This window comes from Nothobranchius furzeri, chromosome 9 (assembly GCF_043380555.1).
Source record: "Nothobranchius furzeri strain GRZ-AD chromosome 9, NfurGRZ-RIMD1, whole genome shotgun sequence".
NCBI lineage: Eukaryota > Metazoa > Chordata > Actinopteri > Cyprinodontiformes > Nothobranchiidae > Nothobranchius > Nothobranchius furzeri.
In genome coordinates this window covers 41691060-41710969 of record NC_091749.1, presented here as the reverse complement: position 1 = coordinate 41710969, position 19910 = coordinate 41691060, and the positions used below count along the sequence as shown (strand labels likewise).

Sequence of the window (19910 nt, the reverse complement as noted above, 5' to 3'; positions counted from 1 at the left end):
CTGACAGTATCAGGGGGACTATTTGTGCACCCAGGGTCCTAGGTTCCCTGGGCTGAACAGAAAAGAACAGACAGTTTTCTTCTGATTGAATAAACTTCTCATGCATCTGTTAAATCAGACGCTCAGAATGCAGATCTGCTCCAAGGTTTGATTTGATGGGTCTTTAATTCAGAGTCTCACTTGTTGCTGCTGAAAACTCGTCTTGATGTGTAAATTATTTACATATTCCTTCTATCCTGTATTATGGGAGCTTGGAGGTGGTGATGAGCTTACTGAAAAAAGGATAAACACAATCAACAGAAGGTGTTACTTGTGCTTAAATGGATATTTAAAAAGGTAAATACAAATTTCAAGATTTTATTTGCATGTTTCTTACATATCTATTGGAGTAACCGTTTTATTGGGAGACACAGATAACACTATTTAGGTCATTTCCATGGAAATTGAACTTGGAACATTAACTAAAATACCAGCAGTAATATGGAATAGCACGTTAGAGTCCAACTGACCCAGTTTGTTAGGCTTTAAAGAGGCAGTTGTGAAGAAAAATGTTAAAGAGCAACTAAACCCCAAAATAACTTATTTTTGTTCATAAACTGTATAATTGGGTCTTTACAAATGCAATCTTCCTGTTTCTGTGCATTTTTTGACATGTTTGTGTAAACTTGAATAAATCTATAATCTAGGTCTAAAAATGTCTTAGTGCTACCCCCTGCGGGTTGAACTGTGGCTGCTGCTTCAGGATTGCTGATTGGCTGCACCTGGCGGTAAGGCGTGTCCTGTTTCCTGTTTTCAGTGTTGCACTCCGTGTAGCTGTTTGGTGTTTGGGGCTCGCTAAAGCTGATTTAATTTCTCTATACTTGGATATCTCTGAGTTATTGTAGCACAAAAGCACGCTAAAACACACATTTTCTGTTGTTCCACCTAGTTTTTAGGGAACCATTTGAGTTTGCACGCAGTTTATTTGGTATTGAACAGTTTGCTCGTCCAGTTAGCTTAGCCTCAGCACGGCTATGGCTACTTCTGTCTCTGCTTCTCCGTCTCCTATCTCTTGCTCTCTGTGTCAGATGTTTAGTTACTCCTCTGCCTCCTTTGGTGATAATGGTACGTGTAATAAAAGTAGCATTTTTCTAGCTTTGGAGGCGAGGGTGTCGGAATTGGAGTCCCGGCTCCGCGCTGTTGAAAAACCCGTAAACAGCCGTAGCTACTTAGAGCGGGGCTAACTAGCTCAGAACCACCCCGTAGCGACCCTCCAGTGGAACCTGAGCAGCCGGGACCTCAGGCCGGCTGGGTGACGGTACACAGGAAGCATAGAACCCAGCCCGTGGGCCACCACCAACCCGTCCACGTTTCTAATAGATTTCCCCGCTCAGTGACGCACCCACTGACAAGCCAACTCTGATCATTGGCAGCTCCATAGTCAGAAACGTGGCATTAGAGACTCCAGCAACCATAGTTAAATGTTTACCTGGGACCAGAGTGGGCAACATTAAATCTTATCTGAAACTGCTGGCTAAGGATAAGCGTAAATACAGTAAGATTGTTATTCACGCTGGCGGTAACGACACCCGGTTACGCCAATCGGAGGTCACTAAAATTAATGTTGCTTCGGTGTGTAAGTTTGCCAAAACAATGTCGGACTCCGTAATTTTCTCTGGCCCCCTGCCTGATCGGACTAGTGACGACATGTTTAGCCGCATGCTGTCCTTAAACCGCTGGCTGTCTAGGTGGTGTCCTGAAAACAACGTGGGCTACATTGATAATTGGAAAACTTTTTGGGGAAAACCTGGTCAGATGCAGAGAGATGGCATCCATCCCTCTTTGGATGGTGCAGCTCTTCTTTCTAGGAACATGGCCAGTTTTATTAGTCCTTCATGACAACCCAGGGTCCAGACCAGGAAGCAGAGTCGTAGTTTAATCCACCCCTCTGCAGCTTCTGTACTGTTACCCACCCACTACCCCATAGAGACAGTGGCCTGCCCACGGCCAAAATCACACAGATTAAATATCAGGCTTAATAAAGCTAATCATGGAAATCTCATAAATATTAGAACAAATTCAACTGAGCAGAAAACTAGAAAAATTAAATGTGGGTTGTTGAACATTAGATCCATTTTTTCTAAGACTTTGTTAGTTAATGACTTGATTTGTGATAATCAGATCTCTTTGCTCTCTCTCACAGAATCCTGGCTGCAGCAAGAGGACTATGTTAGCTTAAATGAGTCGACTCCTTCAAATTATTTAAATCATCATATTGCTCGAAGTACAGGGCGAGGAGGAGGAGTAGCAACCATTTTTCATTCGGACTTATTAATCAGTCCCTTACAGATTAATAGTTACAGTTCGTTTGAACATCTTATTCTTAGTTTTCCTAATCCAGATTGCAAAACTGCAAAACCACTCTTGTTTGTAGTTTTATATCGTCCACCAGGCCCTTACTCTGAGTTTTTGGATCAGATCTCTGATTTTTTATCTGATTTGGTGCTAAATACTGATAAGGTCATTGTAGTGGGGGATTTTAATATTCATGTGGACATTGAAAATGATTGCCTCAATGTAGCCTTTAGTAATATCTTAGACTCAATTGGTTTTACTCAAAGAATACATAGCTCCACCCACTCCTGCCATCATACATTGGACCTTGTGCTGACTTATGGCATTGAGTGTGAGGAAATAACAATCTTTCCACATAATCCAGTCCTCTCGCACCACTTTCTGATAACCTTTGAGTTTTTTACAACTGAGTTCTTGAGACATGAAAGTAAATTTCACTATAGTCGGTCTCTATCTGACAACGCAGTTGCATCTTTTAAATCAACTGTTCCATCTTTACTGTCCTCAGCATCTCAGAGGAACATAGCAGAGGGCAATATTTTCAGTTCTAGCCCCTCACAAATTGATGCCTTAGTTCATCATGTTAATTCCTCTTTACGTGTGGCGTTAGATGATGTTGCCCCTTTTAAAAAGAAGATAATTAGGGACAGGAAGTTGGCTCCCTGGTTTAATTCTCATTTACGAGCCTTAAAACAAAACTCTAGGAAATTGGAGAGAACATGGCGCTCTACGCTCCATGAGGAGGCCTACCTATCCTGGAAAAATAGTCTTGTGCTTTATAAAAATGAGCTTCGACAAACTAGAACTGCTTATTTCTCAGCACTAATTGAGGAGAATAAGCATAATCCTAAATTTATTTTCAGTACAGTTGCTAAACTTACACAGAATCATAGCTCTGAGCCATCTATTCCCTTAGCCCTCAGCAGCAATGACTTTATGGGATTTTTTACAAGTAAAATTAATTCTATTAGAAACAAAATCTTTAGCATCCTCCTTAATGCGATTTCTTCTTCCTCAGTAAGTGAGGCAGCATCAGAGGTAACTGTAGAACCTCATCTGTGCTTGAACCGTTTTGATCCAGTTGAGCTTTCAGAGTTATCAAAAATATTAACTTCATCTAAACCTTCAACTTGCATTTTGGATCCAATCCCAACCAAATTATTTAAAGATGCATTTCCTTTGGTTAATGCCCCCTTCTAAATATAATCAATCTATCCTTAGTAAATGGATATGTACCACAGGATTTTAAGGTTGCTGTAATCAAACCTTCACTTAAGAAGCCTTCTCTGGATCCAGATGACCCAATGAATTATAGACCAATATCTAACCTTCCATTTTTATCCAAAGTCCTGGAGAAAATAGTGGCTATCCAAGTATGTGAGCATTTAAACACTAATGCTCTGTTTGAGGAATTTCAGTCTGGTTTTAGAGAGTATCACAGCACTGAAACTGCATTAGTGAGAGTTACAAATGATATTCTCATGGCCTCAGATAAGAATCTTGTGTCTGTTCTAGTCTGGTTAGATCTCAGTGCTGCCTTTGACACATTTGATCACTATGTTCTTTTAGAAAGACTTGAACATGTTGTAGGGATCAAAGGAACAGCGTTAGGCTGGTTTAAATCCTTCTTGTCTGACAGATTTCATTTTGTAAATGTACATGACAAATCGTCTTCATACTCCAGGGTTACTTGCTTGGACCAATTCTTTTTACTATATATATGCTCCCAATTGGTAAAATCATTAGACAGCATGGGATAAACTTCCACTGTTATGCTGACGATACTCAGTTATATTTATCCATTAACCCTGATGAACCTAATCGGTTGGGTAGATTACAGGCTTGTCTTGAGGACATAAAAAATTGGATGACTCTAAACTTTTTGCTTTTAAATCAAGACAAGACGGAAGTTCTCATCTTTGGACCAGAAATCCAGAAAAGGAAATTGCTTAGCCAATCGCCTGACCTTAATGGCATTACATTAATCTCCGAGAACAAAGTAAGGAACCTTGGTGTTATCTTTGACCAGGACATGTCATTCAAATCCCAGGTTTCACAAGTTTGTAGGATTTCCTTTTTCCACCTTCAGAATATTGCTAAGATTAGAAGCATACTTTCCAGGAGTGATGCTGAAAAACTAGTTCATGCATTTATTACATCAAGACTGGATTACTGTAATTCATTACTCTCAGGAAGTCCACAGAATGTAGTTAAAAGGCTTCAGCTTGTCCAAAATGCTGCAGCTAAAGTTCTGATGAGAATTAAAAAGAGCAATCATATCTCTCCTGTCTTAGCTTCCCTATATTGGCTACCTGTTAAATTCAGAATAGATTTTAAGATCCTTCTTCTCACATATAAAGCTCTTAATAATCAAGCTCCATCATACATCAGTGATCTGATTGTTCCATATGCTCCTAACCGAGCACTTTGCTCTCAGACTGCAGGTCTACTGGTGGTTCCCAGAATATCTAAAATTAGGATGGGAGGTAGATCTTTTAGTTATCAGGCTCCTCTCCTGCGGAACCAGCTCCCAGCTTTAGTCCGTGAGGCAGACACTTTGTCTACTTTTAAGAATAGGCTTAAAACATTTTTATTTGATAGGGCCTATGGTTAAAATCTGATGTTAGCCTAAATCTGGACAAGTGGGGGAGTACAGGGAGGTGGAGTGTACAGTCGGTAAAGACGGCTCTCCCTAGCCCTGACTCCAACAGGCCTCCATCTAAATAGGATAGATTATGCAGAGTTATCTCTGTAGTTATGCTGCTATAGGCTTAGACTGCTGGAGGATACACTGACCACTTTTCACACTCTACTGCTTTCTTCTACAGTCTGCTCTTTAACTGTACTATTTTGTGCAATTTCAGCTGTTAACTTTATTTTCTCTGTAAGTGTTTTTCTCCCCAGAAGAAGCTACAACGACGTTCTGCTGAGCTGTGGTGGCCTCATGGAGGGGGCCAGCGACTAGCACACTGCTGCTAACCACTAAAACATTATCTCTCTCCTGATAATAACTTTTTGCTTTCCTTGACGTTTGATGTGCTAATGCTAGTTTATCCGTTTAATTATAGATCCACTAAGATAAATACAAAAAAATTTATCTTTCACCAAATAGAATATTTACTAAGACATCACAATATAACTATAGAGCTCCGGACCCCACGTGACTCTCAGTTAGTAGACGCCATTTTGGCAGGTAAAAAAAGGTAAACAAACACATGAACGTGAACGGGATCAGCTTGGATTTTACTTCGTTGGAGTTTACTTCACACTTTAAAACCGAAGAAATCGTTTTATATAGTCAGAAATTAAATAGACTAAACATCTCCGCCCCTTACCGTGTCCCTGGGATACTTTTTAAAAACGCCTGAAGCTGTCGGAGCGGACTTCTTACCGGACCTGGCCGGGGAACCCCTTGGAATTCCCCCGGAGGAGCCGGCTCAGGCGGCTGGGGAGAGGGAAGTCTGGGCCTCTTGACGCTACTGCCCCCGCAACCCGACTCTGGATAAGCGGATGAAAATGGATGGATGGATGGACAAATAACAGATTTACACATAAGTAGTTCAAATAGAGTGCTGTGCTGTTTGAATGTATAAACTGAACGCCAAGAGAAATCACTAGTTTGATTTTTTTTTCTGTGAATAAAATAAATATGTCAGGCAGGAGCGTCTCAGGATCTGTCTGAGAGCTGTCTCGGTGAGACAGATAATTGCAATCCAAAGTGTTTTTTATGTGTGATCTGACACTTGATCAACCATTGCTTAAAAATTAAATACAGCTTAGCCGGTTAATTGCTGTGATCATAAAACACGGAAACGGTAGCACGCAGAAATCACGAGGCAACGTTTTACGTGATGTTTACTTGTTACTATGAGTAATAAGACAGAAAAAGCTACGCCAAAATAAGTTTAGGAAGCCCGCTAAGAATCGTAATAAAAGCATTTAAAATAAATACCATACACAGTTGAGGAAACGTTGGTTTAAGTACCTGATATGAAGCGGTCGCTGCATAAGCGAAAACATTTACTCTCGGGGTCCCACAGTTTCATTTTAGCCCGGTCACTAGTGCGTTTTATTAAATGATCCAACGTTTGCGGCGCTCCGGATCTTGGGGAATCCTGTAGAGGGATCTTCCCTTGACTTGTCCCCGTCTGTTCTGGCATCCTGGGGCACAACAGGAATCGACCATATTTACCGTGTGAGATTTATGACAACAAATAGTCTAGCTGCCGGCTTGTGCCTGCCAAAATGGTGCCGTTTCGATTTGAACTGTTGCATGCTGGGAGAAGTGACGTCAACTCCCGGAGCTCTATAGACACAATACTTGTCTTGTGTGTGTGTGTGTGTGTGTGTGTGTGTGTGTGTGTGTGTGTGTGTGTGTGTGTGTGTGTGTGTGTGTGTGTGTGTGTGTGTGTGTGTGCGTGCGTGTGCGTGTGCGTCTGCGTCTGCTCTGTCTTCTCGATCCCCAGTGAGTCGTGGAGGATGGCTGCTTATACTGAGCCGGGATTCTCTGGAGGTTTCTTCCTGTTAAAAGGGAGTTTTCCTCTCCACTGTCGCTTTATGCTTGCTTAATATGAGGACTGCTGTATAGTCACTGACACTAGTCAGTGACTTGATGCAATTTGCTGGGTTCCTTATATAGGAAACATTATTTCTGATTGGCTTAATGAACTGACCTGAATTGGAATGTTTATTATGTGAAGTGCCTTGAGACGACTCTTGTCGTGATTTGGCGCTATATAAATAAACTTGAATTGAATTGACTGGGGCTGGTACAATTTCATGGCATCGGTACAGTCTCCTCCCTCTCCTCCGCCCTCTCAGGATGGAAATTCCCCACACATGGCCATGGCATATTTCAAATCTTGACTAGGGGGTGGAGTTACATTTTCTGATGGTGTGCAGTCCCTCTTTAGAGATAATGTGTAGTTTTTACTATTAATCTCTGGAAATATCCATCAAAATGTTGTTGTAAATGAATTAAAAGATGCCCAGTTGATGAAAAATACTGGCAGTTTCATAACATATAACCATAGAAATCTGTTCTAAAATATATGGGAGTGGGTCTAAGTCTCTGGGTGACGCCATATTGAATGCCATGTTCCCTTTACGGGAGCCAGTGAGAACAAAATGCATTTACTGATTTGTAACAAATGGTTGAAAAACTTTCACCAAAAATAAACATTGTTGTTTTACACATTGACCTCTTTACTTGTTGCCAGTGATGAAAGGGAAGCTGATGTTCTTGTTATTTTGCTGGAGGTTGTGCTCCCAGGGATTTTTGACCCTAATAGCCATCTGTTGGTAAGGTCTTAAGCCTGGTTTATGCTTCTCCGTCAGCTCCGCAAGGGACAGACACGCACGGACTGACGGAAGCGTTTTGCTCTTTTACTTCTCCGTCTCCTGGAGAGTGTTGCAAAGCAATTGCCCTGCAGGACAACAGAGGGCGTAGCGCTGTTCTGTGGTATCCTGTCATGCATCGGTCCAAGATCGTGTGTTTATATTGTGTTTTTTGTGTATATAAGAGACTTTTAACAGGGACATATTCGTCTCTCATTCTCCCACCGCTTCATGCGCTCCCCACCTCTAAACCCACGTTTCCTGTCATTTCCGTCCACAAATAAAATGCTTGCTGCGCATCCTTTCACTCCTCCAGTCACGGGAGAATTAAACGTTCATATTTTTAGAGTTTTTTCGCGAGATATTCTTCAAGCTTCTCCGTGTCTGCCGCTAGTTATCCTTGGCTCTCCTTGCAATGGCGGCGCTGTAAACAACAGCGGCATCCTGACCAATCACAAGCTTGCGTAATCCGTCTCGTTCGACGGATGTTTAAAAAAGTGGGCTCGACTCCGTACGTACTTGCGTGCCCTACGCAAGGACGGATAATGGCGTTGCGTGTCTCCGCACTGACGCAGACGGAGAAGCATAAATCAGGCTTTACTTGAACACAAAAGTAATGCTTGCTTGATTTCATTTAGGTAGGTACTACCCCCTATCGCCAGGGAAACTACACACTGTCACTTTAAAGTTCTCAGTTCATCAAGACTAACAAGCTGATAATAAAAGAGCAAAAAGACATTTTTGCTCCACAATAACAGAAGATTGGTAGAGGAAAGGTGAAAATACATTTTATTTCTAGCACTTAACTGTTTTCTTAAACACTAAAGGAATGTTCATTTAGTCTTTAACAAAAAAAACTTCTCAATCTTGACATCAGTGAACAAAATTTACCTGTACCAACTCTCAGTCGTTCTTTATTCTCCACTGATTTCCCTCTTTCCTATTCATTTTCTCTCTCCTTTTCCTTAAATATTTTATCACAAATTCTTTTTTTCTCATTTTAAACATATATTCAATTATTTTTTTAAATCTTTTTTTATACTTTCATTTGTTTTGTTTTTGTGAAGTGTCTCGTGATTTTTATTTTGAGAGGTGCTTTATAAAAGATTGTTTTCTTTCTTTTCTCTTTTGCATAAAGTGGAATAAAGGGGCGTTCCACAAAATGAACTAACAGAAAGGAGATTTGTAGATCCCACTGCTTTAAGTCTGCTGCTCATTTTCACAGTTTGGGTTTTTTATCCTACCCTTTTTTTAGCTGGGCCATATTTATACTCTTGTAGCTGACCGGAAGCAAAACAACACACGTTTTATAATCATGTGGGAAAATGTTCCAAGAAAGAGGTGGTGGTGTTGCAACATTTGGAAGGAACACTTTGAACCAGTTCCCCAAAGGTAACTGAAAAAGGAAATTGTTGCATTATTGCACACAATATGAATGTAAGAAGTTTGTTTTTGTAAAATAAAAACCTGTAACAAATCCTGGATTTCAGAAAGTAAAATATTTCAATACTAGATCAAGTTAACTGAAAAACCATTTAATTGGTCACTCTGAAATTATCATGCAAGCTGAACATGAAAAGAGTCTTCTGCCCGTATTTGCTGCATTATCTTCTGATAAATGTTTAACTATAATCTATTATTCAATCAAGATTTATTATTAGGCAACTTGACTCAGAGCCTCCATCCACCATCACAAATTTCGTAAAACTCCAACCCCAAAATTAGTATCTAAAATGTAATTAACAATCTCCAAGATAGATTCATCCCTCGCTCTGTCTGTTTAAATGGGAGAAATATTTATCTATGAACCCTGACTTAAATCGGTGGAGGGATATCCATAAAAACACATTTTAAATGACTCAAAACTACAATTTACAGCTAATTTGCTGAAAGTTCTGCACAGAATACACTACACAAGGCAAAGATTGTTCCAGATGGGTCTGAGACAAACTGGTGTTTGTATCAGTTGCATGGGGGACCCAACTGATACCAATTTGCATGTGGTTTGGGAATGCCCATTCATTAGTACATTTTGGCAGGGCGTACATGAGGATATAACACAATGCCTGTCCCATCCCTGTCTCCCCCTCACTCTGCCTGCTTGGGGACATCACAATAATCATGAAGCAACAATATTTCGTTTACTTGGTTTTAAGCACTATTAAGGAAGGGTTGTTTTGTTTTTTTACTGGAAACAAAAGAAGACCTTAAGTATTCAGTTCAAAGGACATCTGTTGGATCATGTCTTCAGAAAAACAATGTCTGCTGATAGAAAAAATCTACTTAGCAAATTTGAACACACCTGGGCCCCCATTGTTAGTTATTTATCATTTGGGGAGGGCATGGTGTTGCAGTCTGGGGCCCCTATAGAGCTCCGGGAGTTGACGTCACTTTTCCCGGCATGCAACAGTTCAAATCGAAACTGCGCCATATTGGCAGGCAGAAGCCCGCAGCTGGGCTATTTGTTATTGTCAGAAAACTCAATCAAACGGGAAATATGGTAGATTCCTGTTGTGCCCCAGGATGTGTCATGAACTCCTCCTCTTAACCTCCTCTGCGGGCCGGGCTGGCGCTGTACTCCAGTTCCCAGCATGCCTGTCACCGACGCTTCCCGGTGACGTCATCCCGCTGAGCCTATTTAAGGACCTGTCACAGCGGAGCCGGCACTCAGTCATCATCTAACGATAGACGCCAAGCCATTCTAAGACCTAAGACACTAACTCTACAAACCATACGGGAAGAGAACTTCCCACGCTGCCACATATCAGTCTCCATCCACCACTCTCTCCGCGCCTGGGTCTCATAACCACTCCAGCTCAGCCCACCGAACCTGACAGGATGACTGAGTCCCGAGTAGACCCAGCGGAGATCGCACAGCTGCGAGCTGAGGTAGCGCAGCTGCTCAGCCGAGTAGAACGCCAGGAGGCGGACAACGCCCAACTCCGTGTGGAGAACAATCAGCTGCGTGCTGTTACTGATCGCCTCGCATCCAAACTCGATTCCGTCACCGAACTGGTAGTCCAACTCTCCTCAGCCCTCCAACGACAGTCATCTGCCACTCCTAACGTGGTGGAGCCGTATCTAAGTCTCCCAGAGAAATGGGATGGGATTAAAGGATCCCCGGAGAGCATGTTGGCCGTTCTGTCAATGACTTTTGAGTGTCAGCCGGCACGCTACCCGACTTCCTGCTCTCGCGTGGCTCTGTTAACCTCCCTGCTGACTGGGCGAGCCGGTGAATGGGCGGCTGCTCTGTACCATCAGAAGTCCCCAGTCTGCAACGACTATGAAGCCTTCGTGAAAGAACTGAAGAAGGCATTCGTTCATCCCAGCAGCGAGGTCGCAGATGAGACACGCCTGCTCCAGCTTCGACAAGGCTCTCAGACCGTGGCCGAATTCACCTCACGCTTCCGGACCACCGCTGCCCGTCTAACCTGGGGTGATGCCGCGGTGAAGGCTGTGTACTTGGAGGGATTGTCACCCCGCATCCGCGAGGGCATGATTGGTCACGAGGCTCCAACCACCCTGGACCAGGCGGTGGACCTGGCTCTCCAGCTGGACCGCTGCCTCCTCACCAGACCAGGAGTGAGGGCGGTTCCCGTACAATCCCGAACTTTCCCCCGCCGTCAGGAGAACCAACCCATGGAGGAACCCATGCAACTGGGTCATTTGCCCCCCGAGGAACGGGCGCGCCGTTTTCAGGAGGGACGATGCGCCTATTGTGGGGCTCTGGGTCATCCCCGTGCAACATGCCCCATACGCCCGGGAAACGGTCCCTCCGGGTCGGTGTAGGAGCTGCCTCACTCGGAGTTTCCACTCATGCAGCTCCTCATCACACCACCCTCTCGGTCTCCTTCCAGCTGAGCCAAGGACCGGTCCCCCTGGTGGCCCTCCTCGACACCGGAGCTGCAGAAAGCTTTATCGATCAGGGGTTGGTCAACCGGCTCAAGATTCCACTCACCCTCCTCGATCATCCCGTTCCCGTCACCTCAGTGGACGGGCGCCCTCTCATGCCATATCCGATCACGCACCGAACCCAGAACCTCCGGATGACCATCGGAGAACACGTAGAGACCCTTCATTTCTTGGTCATTCACGCCCCTACGACTCCTCTCATTCTGGGTCATTCCTGGTTCCGCCTCCACGACCCTCACATCTCCTGGTCCACCAGTAAAGTCATGGCATGGGGTGTTAACTGTCGCCTTCATCATCCGTCTCCAGGATCACAGCCTAGGGAGACACCACCCAAGGATGTGGATTTAACACTCCTTCCAGGATCACAGCCTAGGGAGACACCACCCAAGGACGTGGATTTAACACTCCTTCCACCCCAATACCACGATCTGGCTCGGGTCTTTGCAAAAGAGCCTACCACCAAGCTGCCTCCTCATCGCCCCTACGATCTGGAGATCAGGCTTCAGCCCGGAACCACCCCGCCTCGGGGTCGGCTGTTCTCGCTCTCCCCGGCAGAGACCCAGGCGATGGACGCTTACATCAATGAGGCTCTCCAGAAGGGGTTTATCCGACATTCCACGTCTCCTGGGGCGGCAGGGTTCTTCTTTGTGAAGAAGAAGGAAGGTGACCTCCGACCCTGTATAGACTATCGTGGATTGAATAAAATCACCATCAGGGACCGCCATCCTCTTCCCTTAATGAGCACGGCTCTGGACGCCACTGCCCAAGCCACACTGTTTACCAAGCTGGACCTCCGCAGTGCATACAACCTCATCCGCATAAAGGAAGGAGAGGAGTGGAAAACCGCTTTCATTACACCCACTGGACATTATGAGTACCTGGTCATGCCCTTCGGCCTCTGCAACAGCCCTGCCGTTTTCCAGCGTTTCATCACTGATGTCCTCCGTGACATGCTGGGTCGTTGGGTTTTTGTTTATTTGGACGACATCCTCATCTACTCCCGCACGGCCGAGGAACACACCCAGCATGTTCGAGCCGTTCTGTCACGCCTCCTGGAGCACGACTTATTCTGTAAACTGGAGAAGTGTGCTTTTCACCAGGAGTCCACCTCGTTTCTGGGATTCATCATCTCCTCCCAGGGCCTGCGCATGGACCCACAGAAGGTTCAGGCGGTCGCGCAGTGGCCACTACCCAAGACCCTGAAGCAGTTGCAGAGTTTCCTGGGGTTCTGCAACTTCTACCGCCGGTTTATCCGCAACTTCAGCGCCCTGGCGTCACCATTAACTTCCCTGACGAAAACAACCAATCAGCCTCGCCCTTTCCGCCTCTCCCCGGAGGCTGTTGCTGCCTTCCATGAGCTGGTCCGCCGCTTTGTAAGCGAGCCCATCCTCCTCCACCCGGACCTAACCCGGCCTTTCATTGTGGAGGTGGACGCCTCTGAGACGGGCGCGGGAGCCGTACTGTCACAACGTGGCCAGGACTCCAAACTCCATCCCTGCGCATTCTTTTCCCGGAAGTTCTCTCCTACCCAGCAGAACTATGGGGTCGGGGACCGGGAATTGTTGGCGATAAAGTGGGCCCTGGAGGAGTGGCGACAGTGGCTCCTGGGTACCCCCACTCCTTTTCTAATCTGGACTGATCATCAGAACCTCATCCATATTCAGACCGCTCGCCAACTCAACCCTCGTCAGGCCCGGTGGGCCCTCTTTTTCGAACCTTATAACTTTCACATCGCCTACCGCCCCGGCTCAAAGAACCTCAAGGCGGACGCCCTGTCCCGTCAACACACCCAGGATCCAAGGCCTCCTGAACCGAGGTCCATCCTCCCGACCGAACGGTTCTTGGCCGCCCTGCAATGGCCCCTGGAAGCCTCCATCCGGGCGGCTCTCCCGGCGGACCCGGCGCCCCCAGAGACGCCTCCTAACCGCCTTTACGTTCCGGCCGTGTGTCGACAGGAGGCCTTGAGGTGGGGGCATAGTTCACGGCTCGCGGGACACCAAGGCCAGGCTCGTACCTTCCAGTTCCTCCGCCGGGCCCTGTGGTGGCCCTCTATGAGAAAGGACGTGCGTGAATACACCGCTGCATGTGACACTTGCGCCCGGTCTAAGTCCACCACCCAACCTGGAGCCGGGGAATTGCAACCGCTCCCTGTGCCTAAAAGGCCGTGGTCGCACATAGGTGTGGACTTTGTCACGGGGCTTCCCGTTGCCGACCACCTGGACACCATCCTCACCATCACCGACCGCTTTTCGAAGGCTGTGCATTTAGTGGCTATGGCAGGGCTCCCCACGGCTAAGAAGACGGCGGAGCTCCTCCTCGATCATGTGGTGAGGCTCCACGGATTCCCCCAGGACGTGGTGTCTGACAGAGGGCCTCAGTTCATCTCACGTTTCTGGAAGGCTTTCTGTCGGTTGGTGGGCGCTTCTGCCAGTCTGTCGTCAGGCTATCATCCCCAGACTAATGGTCAGACGGAGAGAGCAAACCAGCAGCTTGGGCGTTACTTACGCTGCTTCGCCTCGTCTCAACCGTCCACCTGGCCTCGTTACCTCCTATGGGCGGAGCTCTCTCACAACCTCCAGACGTCCTCCGCCACGGGTCTATCGCCCTTCGAGACCTGCTACGGATACCAGCCCCCTCTTTTTGACCATCAGGTGCCGGAGGTGGAGGTTCCGGCGGCTCAGGATATGGTCCGCCGCTGCCATCTCGCTTGGATCAGGGCTCGCGCCGCCATCACCCGGGCTAATACGGAGTACTCCCGACAACACTGCCGCCGCCACCGGCCCGGCCCTGTGTTCCAGCCTGGTGACCGGGTTTGGCTCTCTACCGCAAACCTCCGGTTTCCGGCTGGTTCCAGGAAGCTGTCGCCTCGCTTTTTGGGGCCCTTCCCAGTCCGAGATGTCCTCGGTCCGGTCGCTTACCGGCTGCGCCTCCCTTCCACTCTTAAGGTGCACCCGGTATTCCACGTCTCACAGCTCAAGCCGGTGGTGTCTTCTCCTCTCCATCCGCCTCCGGCCCGGGTGCCGACGCCCCGAGATGTCGATGGGGACCCCGTCTACACCGTCCGCAAGATTCTGGACGCCCGCCGCCGGGGCCGTGGATGGCAGTATTTGGTGGACTGGCAGGGTTACGGTCCGGAGGAACGTAGCTGGGAGCCTGCCCGCTCGTTTCTGGATCCTTCCCTGTTGGCTGATTTCTGGTCTCGTCGCCCTGGGCCTTCTGGAGCCGTCCCTCGCGGGGGGGGTCCTGTCATGAACTCCTCCTCTTAACCTCCTCTGCGGGCCGGGCTGGCGCTGTACTCCAGTTCCCAGCATGCCTGTCACCGACGCTTCCCGGTGACGTCATCCCGCTGAGCCTATTTAAGGACCTGTCACAGCGGAGCCGGCACTCAGTCATCATCTAACGATAGACGCCAAGCCATTCTAAGACCTAAGACACTAACTCTACAAACCATACGGGAAGAGAACTTCCCACGCTGCCACATATCAGTCTCCATCCACCACTCTCTCCGCGCCTGGGTCTCATAACCACTCCAGCTCAGCCCACCGAACCTGACAGGATGCAGAACAGACGCGGATGACATAAGGAGTGAGCCATCTACAGGATTCCCCAAGATCCGGAGCGCCGCAAACGTTGGATCATTGTAATAAAACGCACTAGAGACCGGGCTAAAATGAAGCTGTGGGATCCCGAGACTAAAGGTTTTCACTTATGCAGCGACCACTTCATATCAGGTACTTAAACCAACGTTTCCTCAACTGTATATGGTATTTATTTTAAATGCTTTTATTACGATTCTTAGTGGTCTTCCTAAACTTATTTTGGCGTGGCTTTTTCTGTCTTATTACTCACAGCAACAAGTAAACATCACGTAAAACGTTGCCCGAGAGTTCTGCGTGCTGCCGTTTACATGTTTTATGATCACAGCAATTAACCGGCTAAGCTGTATTTAATTTTTAAGCAATGGTTGATCAATTGTCAGATCACACATAAAAAGCACTTTGGATTGCTATTATATGTCTCACCGAGACAGATCTCAGACAGATCCTGAGACGCTCTTGCCTGACATATTTATTTTATTCACAGAAAAAAATCAAACTAGTGATTTCTCTTGGTGTTCAGTTTATACATTCAAACAGCACAGCACTCTATTTAAACTACTTACGTGTAAATCTGTTATTTGTCCATCCATCCATTTTCATCTGTTTATCCGGAGTCGGGTTACGGGGTCAGTAGCGTCAAGAGGCCCAGACTTCCCTCTCCCCAGCCACTTGGGCCAGCTCCTCCGGGGAAATCCCAAGGGGTTCCCCGGCCAGGTCCGGTAAGAAGTCCGCTCCAACAGCTTCTGGCGTTTTTAAAAAGTATCCCAGGGGCACGGTAAGGGTCGGAGATGTTTAGTCTATTTAATTTCTGACTATATAAAGCGATTTCTTCGGTTTTTAAGTGTGAAGTAAACTCCGACAAAGTAAAATCCAAGCCGATCCCGTTCAATTTGTTTACATTTGTTGCCTGCCAAGTATGTCCCCGTGTGGGGGTGCCCATCCCCGTCTGGAAATCTGCGTATGGTTCAGAGGATCCCAGGGATGGCTCTGGTCTCCCAACTACTGAGGGGGCAGGCAGTTGCAAGTTGAAGGGGGGACAATCAGGAACCTGCCCCCCACCCCCCCACCCCACCCCCCACCCCCCCAATTACTGGTGTAGCCTCTGCTGCATCACCGTAAATGTTTATTTATGCTTGACATATCTGCGAGGTTTGCACGGCTCCGCGCGGCTAAATTGCATCATTTTAACAACCACGCCCCTCCACCGTGCCTCATGTTGATGTTGATCACGGTGATCTCTGAGAGCTGAATCATACAAATGTCTGTATTTACGAACCTCTGCCATACTAGTTCTTGCCAGTTCGCCATGTTTTTCCACGTTCGACCATCCGCGTGGTTAGAAAATTTCCTAGGTGCGCGGTGCGGAAATTTTGGGCCGTGCGGAGGCGCGGTGGAGGGGCGTGGTTGTTAAAATTACGCAATTTTGCCACGCAGAGCCGTGCGAACCTCGTGGATGTGTCAAGCATAAAACAACCTTAACCCTGCCTCAGCCTCACCCACCTCTGGTAACACCTAGTTGTGGTTTCTTTTTAATAAAGACATTAATAAGCGCCTTGCTGTGTCTTGGTGTCCTTACGGGTCCTCAAGTTCTGTTCACAATACCCTGTGCACGAGAAAATGCTAACTTCCAGGGTATTTACTGGAAGTTAGCACTTGTTTCCTGTTAGCGTTCTACGATCCACAACCTAATGGCTTCCACGAAAAAGAGTCATCTCGGCTAAAACTACCACAAAAATTCAACGTAGTGCGGTGGAGGAGGTAGCTGCTACTGTTGTGTACCGTTGTACATGTAACATGTTTATGTAACATGGTTATTTCATGTAACAGAAAACTGTCTTGCCTCACTGCAGGGTTTTTATGCCTGCAGCCAGATCTTGGAGTTTATTGAAGAAAATGTGATCTTATCACTATATTAATCATTCTGTTCTGTTTTGCAACAAACCAGTTGCAGTCTTTTCATAAAATAACCTGAAAAATGTCACGTGTATTTGTAATAAATCTTGTTTATTACACTGTTAGACTGACTATACATCTGTTGGCTCTTAAGCATTAGGGTTATCTTATTACTATAGGCTATCTTATGTCCTGCACTTTCATAGGCTGTTTGCAAGTTAGAACTCTCTCATCATCTGAGATCAATGCAAATTTAATTCAAAGCTGATTATGATTTGGACCTATTTGTCATGTTCTGCGGGGGAGATGGCAGACCATGTGTGGTGGTGGGTTTCACGAGGCAGAAGAGCAGGCAAACGGATGAAAAAAATAAAAATATGTTTAATTGTAGACTGGGAGCGACAGGACAAACGAACATGCACGAACGACAATGATCCGACAACTGACAGGAGCAAAGAGGGAGGTATATATACACAAGGGAATCAGGAACACATGGGCAGAGTAATGAGGGACAGGTGAGAACAATAAGGTTAATCAAGGGCAGGAGAGACACAGACAGGGAGGCTGGGGCGGATCATGACAGTACCCCCCCCCCCCCCCTCAAGGGGCGGATACCAGACACCCACAAGCCACAAAGCACAGGAGACTCGGGAACGAACGAAGACCAGACTCGGGCACACATGACTAGGGAACACAGAAGACGCAACCAGGGAACAAAGAACACAGTCCAGGGCAGCGGAGCAGGGGCCTCTCAGATCAGGCGGCACAACTCCGACTTACGAAGGGTTTCTCGAGCTCGGACTTGACTTGGGATGGACCAGGAAACTCAGACACTTGACTCGACTCGAACACTCGACACCAGGAACGCTTGACTCGACACCAGGAACGCTTGACTCGACACCAGGAACGCTTGACTCGACACCAGGAACGCTTGACTCGACACCAGGAACACTTGACTCGACACCAGGAACACTTGACTCGACACCAGGAACACTTGACTCGACACCAGGAACACTTGACTTGACACCAGGAACACAAAGACAAACTGCAGCAGCAGGCGTGGGACCCAGCAGGAACTGCAGCAGCAGGCATAGGACCCAGCAGGAACCCCCGCGTGGAGGACCTGCAGGCACAGACCCCGCAGGCGTGGACCAGGAAATGGTTGAACAGCGGGAGCGATGCGAGGAAGCCCAGCTCGGCGGCAGGTACTCGACATCCGGTCAGAGAAGGTGCACATCCCGATTTGCTGGGTCCATCGGCGGAGGCTCGGGTGAAGGGAAGCAGGAGAAGAGCGGGGAGACCAGCCCTACCACCCCGGAGAACAATGGCGTGCGTAGGGGGTGTAACTCCCTTGAGGCTCCAGGATCCGCGGCTTCCAGGAGAAGAACGGGACGGGGTGAAACAGCAGAAGGAGAATGACCCTGACCACCCCGAAGACAAATAGGATGCGCCAGGATTCCCCAGAGGACTTCGACCACCCCGAGAACAGGTAGGATGCGCCGAAAACACAAAACTCCAGGCCAGAAATCTCCCTCTGCTGAAAGGGACAAAAAAGAAAAAATAATCCTCCAGAAACAGAACGGTAAGCTCACCACAGGTCCAGGTTGGTCGGATCATTCTGTCATGTTCTGCGGGGGAGATGGCAGACCATGTGTTGTGGTGGGTTTCAGGAGGCAGAAGAGCAGGCAAACGGATGAAAAAAATAAAAATATGTTTAATTGTAGACTGGGAGCGACAGGACAAACGAACATGCACGAACGACAATGATCCGACAACTGACAGGAGCAAAGAGGGAGGTATATATACACAAGGGAATCAGGAACACATGGGCAGAGTAATGAGGGACAGGTGAGAACAATAAGGTTAATCAAGGGCAGGAGAGACACAGACAGGGAGGCTGGGGCGGATCATGACAGTACCCCCCCCCCCCCCCCCCCCCCCACCTCAAGGGGCGGATACCAGACACCCACAAGCCACAAAGCACAGGAGACTCGGGAACGAACGAAGACCAGACTCGGGCACACATGACTAGGGAACACAGAAGACGCAACCAGGGAACAAAGAACACAGTCCAGGGCAGCGGAGCAGGGGCCTCTGGGAACAGGCAGCACAACTACGACTTACGAAGGGTTTCTCGAGCTCGGACTTGACTTGGGACGGACCAGGAAACTCAGACACTTGACTCGACTCGAACACTCGACTCGAACACTCGACACCAGGAACGCTTGACTCGACACCAGGAACGCTTGACTCGACACCAGGAACGCTTGACTCGACACCAGGAACACTTGACTCGACACCAGGAACACTTGACTCGACACCAGGAACACTTGACTCGACACCAGGAACACTTGACTCGACACCAGGAACACTTGACTCGACACCAGGAACACAAAGACAAACTGCAGCAGCAGGCGTGGGACCCAGCAGGAACTGCAGCAGCAGGCATAGGACCCAGCAGGAACTGCCGCGTGGAGGACCTGCAGACACAGACCCCGCAGGCGTGGACCAGGAAATGGTTGAACAGCGGGAGCGATGCGAGGAAGCCCAGCTCGGCGGCAGGTACTCGACATCCGGTCAGAGAAGGTGCACATCCCGATTTGCTGGGTCCATCGGTGGAGGCTCGGGTGAAGGGAAGCAGGAGAAGAGTGGGGAGACCAGCCCTACCACCCCGGAGAACAATGGCGTGCGTAGGGGGTGTAACTCCCTTGAGGCTCCAGGATCCGCGGCTTCCAGGAGAAGAACGGGACGGGGTGAAACAGCAGGAGGAGAATGACCCTGACCACCCCGAAGACAAATAGGATGCGCCAGGATTCCCCAGAGGACTTCGACCAC

General features: G+C 47.7%; 1 protein-coding gene across 2 annotated transcripts; it reads right to left on the bottom strand.

Annotated features, from left to right (window-relative positions):
- Nucleotides 1–157: 157 nt before the first annotated feature.
- On the bottom strand, nt 158–19808 carry LOC129153183 (uncharacterized). Of its 2 annotated transcripts, XM_054732347.2 has the most exons (3): nt 19200–19808; nt 17856–18612; nt 158–272 (listed from the first exon to the last, which is right to left on the bottom strand). In XM_054732347.2, the coding sequence occupies exons 1-3, from the start codon at nt 19667–19669 to the stop codon at nt 270–272; spliced, it is 1230 nt and encodes a 409-aa protein (XP_054588322.2). In that variant the 5' UTR covers nt 19670–19808; the 3' UTR covers nt 158–269. The 2 variants fall into 2 exon arrangements, with proteins under 2 accessions (XP_054588322.2, XP_054588321.2); XM_054732346.2 differs by lacking the exon at nt 158–272 and having other exon boundaries at nt 17704–18612.
- Between the last annotated feature and the right edge of the window lie 102 nt (nt 19809–19910).

Bases quoted from the DNA above. Each gene is read 5' to 3' on its own strand.
- LOC129153183 (XM_054732346.2), bottom strand. From the start codon at position 19,669: ATGTGCACCTTCTCTGACCGGATGTCGAGTACCTGCCGCCGAGCTGGG. The intron at 18,613-19,199 runs GTAAGTCGTAGT...TGTCCCTTTCAG, and splicing joins CCGAGCTCGAGAAACCCTTC to CAGAGGGAGATTTCTGGCCT.